The 1,092-nt window shown below is 48.2% G+C and overlaps 1 protein-coding gene across 1 annotated transcript in view; it reads right to left on the reverse strand.

The window, feature by feature from the left end:
• Window positions 1-483, reverse strand: part of SAP130 (Sin3A associated protein 130) — a 20,245-nt gene extending 19,762 nt beyond the window's left edge. Inside the window, exon 1 of the mRNA XM_026855391.1 lies at window positions 420-483. Within this exon, the coding sequence (XP_026711192.1) occupies window positions 420-483 (64 nt within the window). The remainder of the gene's footprint in view (window positions 1-419) is intronic.
• Between the last annotated feature and the right edge of the window lie 609 nt (window positions 484-1,092).

Genomic DNA, 1,092 nt, shown 5'->3' on the forward strand with positions numbered 1-1,092 from the left:
GCCTCGGACGGCGGGCGGCCTCTGCGCGCCGCCGGCGTCGGTCAGTCGGCGGCCGTGCGAGCCGAGAGGGGCTGGAGAGCTTCCGAGACCGAGCTCGGGGCTTAAGCGCCCTTCTCCACTAGCGAACAGACGTCCCAGGCTTTAGTTTTGGGGGGGGGTTTCGTCATCAGCAGTGCCTGCGTTGCCGCTCTTCACTTAGCGTGCCGTGCGATGTGGCGGGTGAGGGGTTTATGAAAGCACGCTGGATGGTGACTAGCAGCTAGAACAAGTTGTTTCTGGTCAAAGCTCTTCAAGCATGTGAGTTTGGACTGATCAGTTAAACGCCATGTTTTAGTTTCAGTGTCTGTAGTACGGCAACATGATACCCACGCTTTAAAAGATATGCTTACAGATCTCTGGGCATTACCAGTGATCTTTACCGTTCACTGCACTGGGTTCAGACAGGTACCTTACTTCAGCATTGGGGCCTCCTGGCACTGGCATCTTGGTCCGAGCAGGAGGTCTTTTTCCATGTGCCCTTCCCCGAAGTGGAGTGTTTTATCCGTTTGCTACCAAGCAGACCTCACAGTACACGGCAGAGGTCAGTGCTCCCACAGTCCCGCAGGACCCGTGGCTATGGGATGATTTATCCCTTTCTCTAAGGCTGGAGCTGTGCAAGTTTCCAGAAGTCAACGGTATTTTAAACTGAGTAATTGGAGGAAAAATATTTATAGATGAGTCTTGAAAAATCCACTTTACAGTGTCTTAATTCAGATTTTTCTTTGTTGCCTCACAAAGAACACAGCTGGATCTCCTCATGTCACTTATGTTCATTTCTGTGCCTCTTACCTCTTCTGTTCTCCAGGGTGTATTTTTACCTTTTTTTTTTTTTTTTTGAGATACTGGCCTTTTCTTTGTCTTATGGCTGTTGTTATTCATGGAGTGTGGATAGCAGAAGTATCTGCAGGTTTTCACTGACTGAACCGGTGTCAGATGACAAATGCATCCTTTTTCTTTTTCCCCTATTTCATATATAAAAAGGTTTTTATTACAGTCTTTCACAGAATGGGAAAGCAGGCATGAGAGAGCACAGCACAGGAGTTTTAGCCATAT

Source organism: Athene cunicularia (genome assembly GCF_003259725.1).
Source record: "Athene cunicularia isolate RWA chromosome 9 unlocalized genomic scaffold, athCun1 chr9_part2, whole genome shotgun sequence".
Lineage (NCBI taxonomy): Eukaryota > Metazoa > Chordata > Aves > Strigiformes > Strigidae > Athene > Athene cunicularia.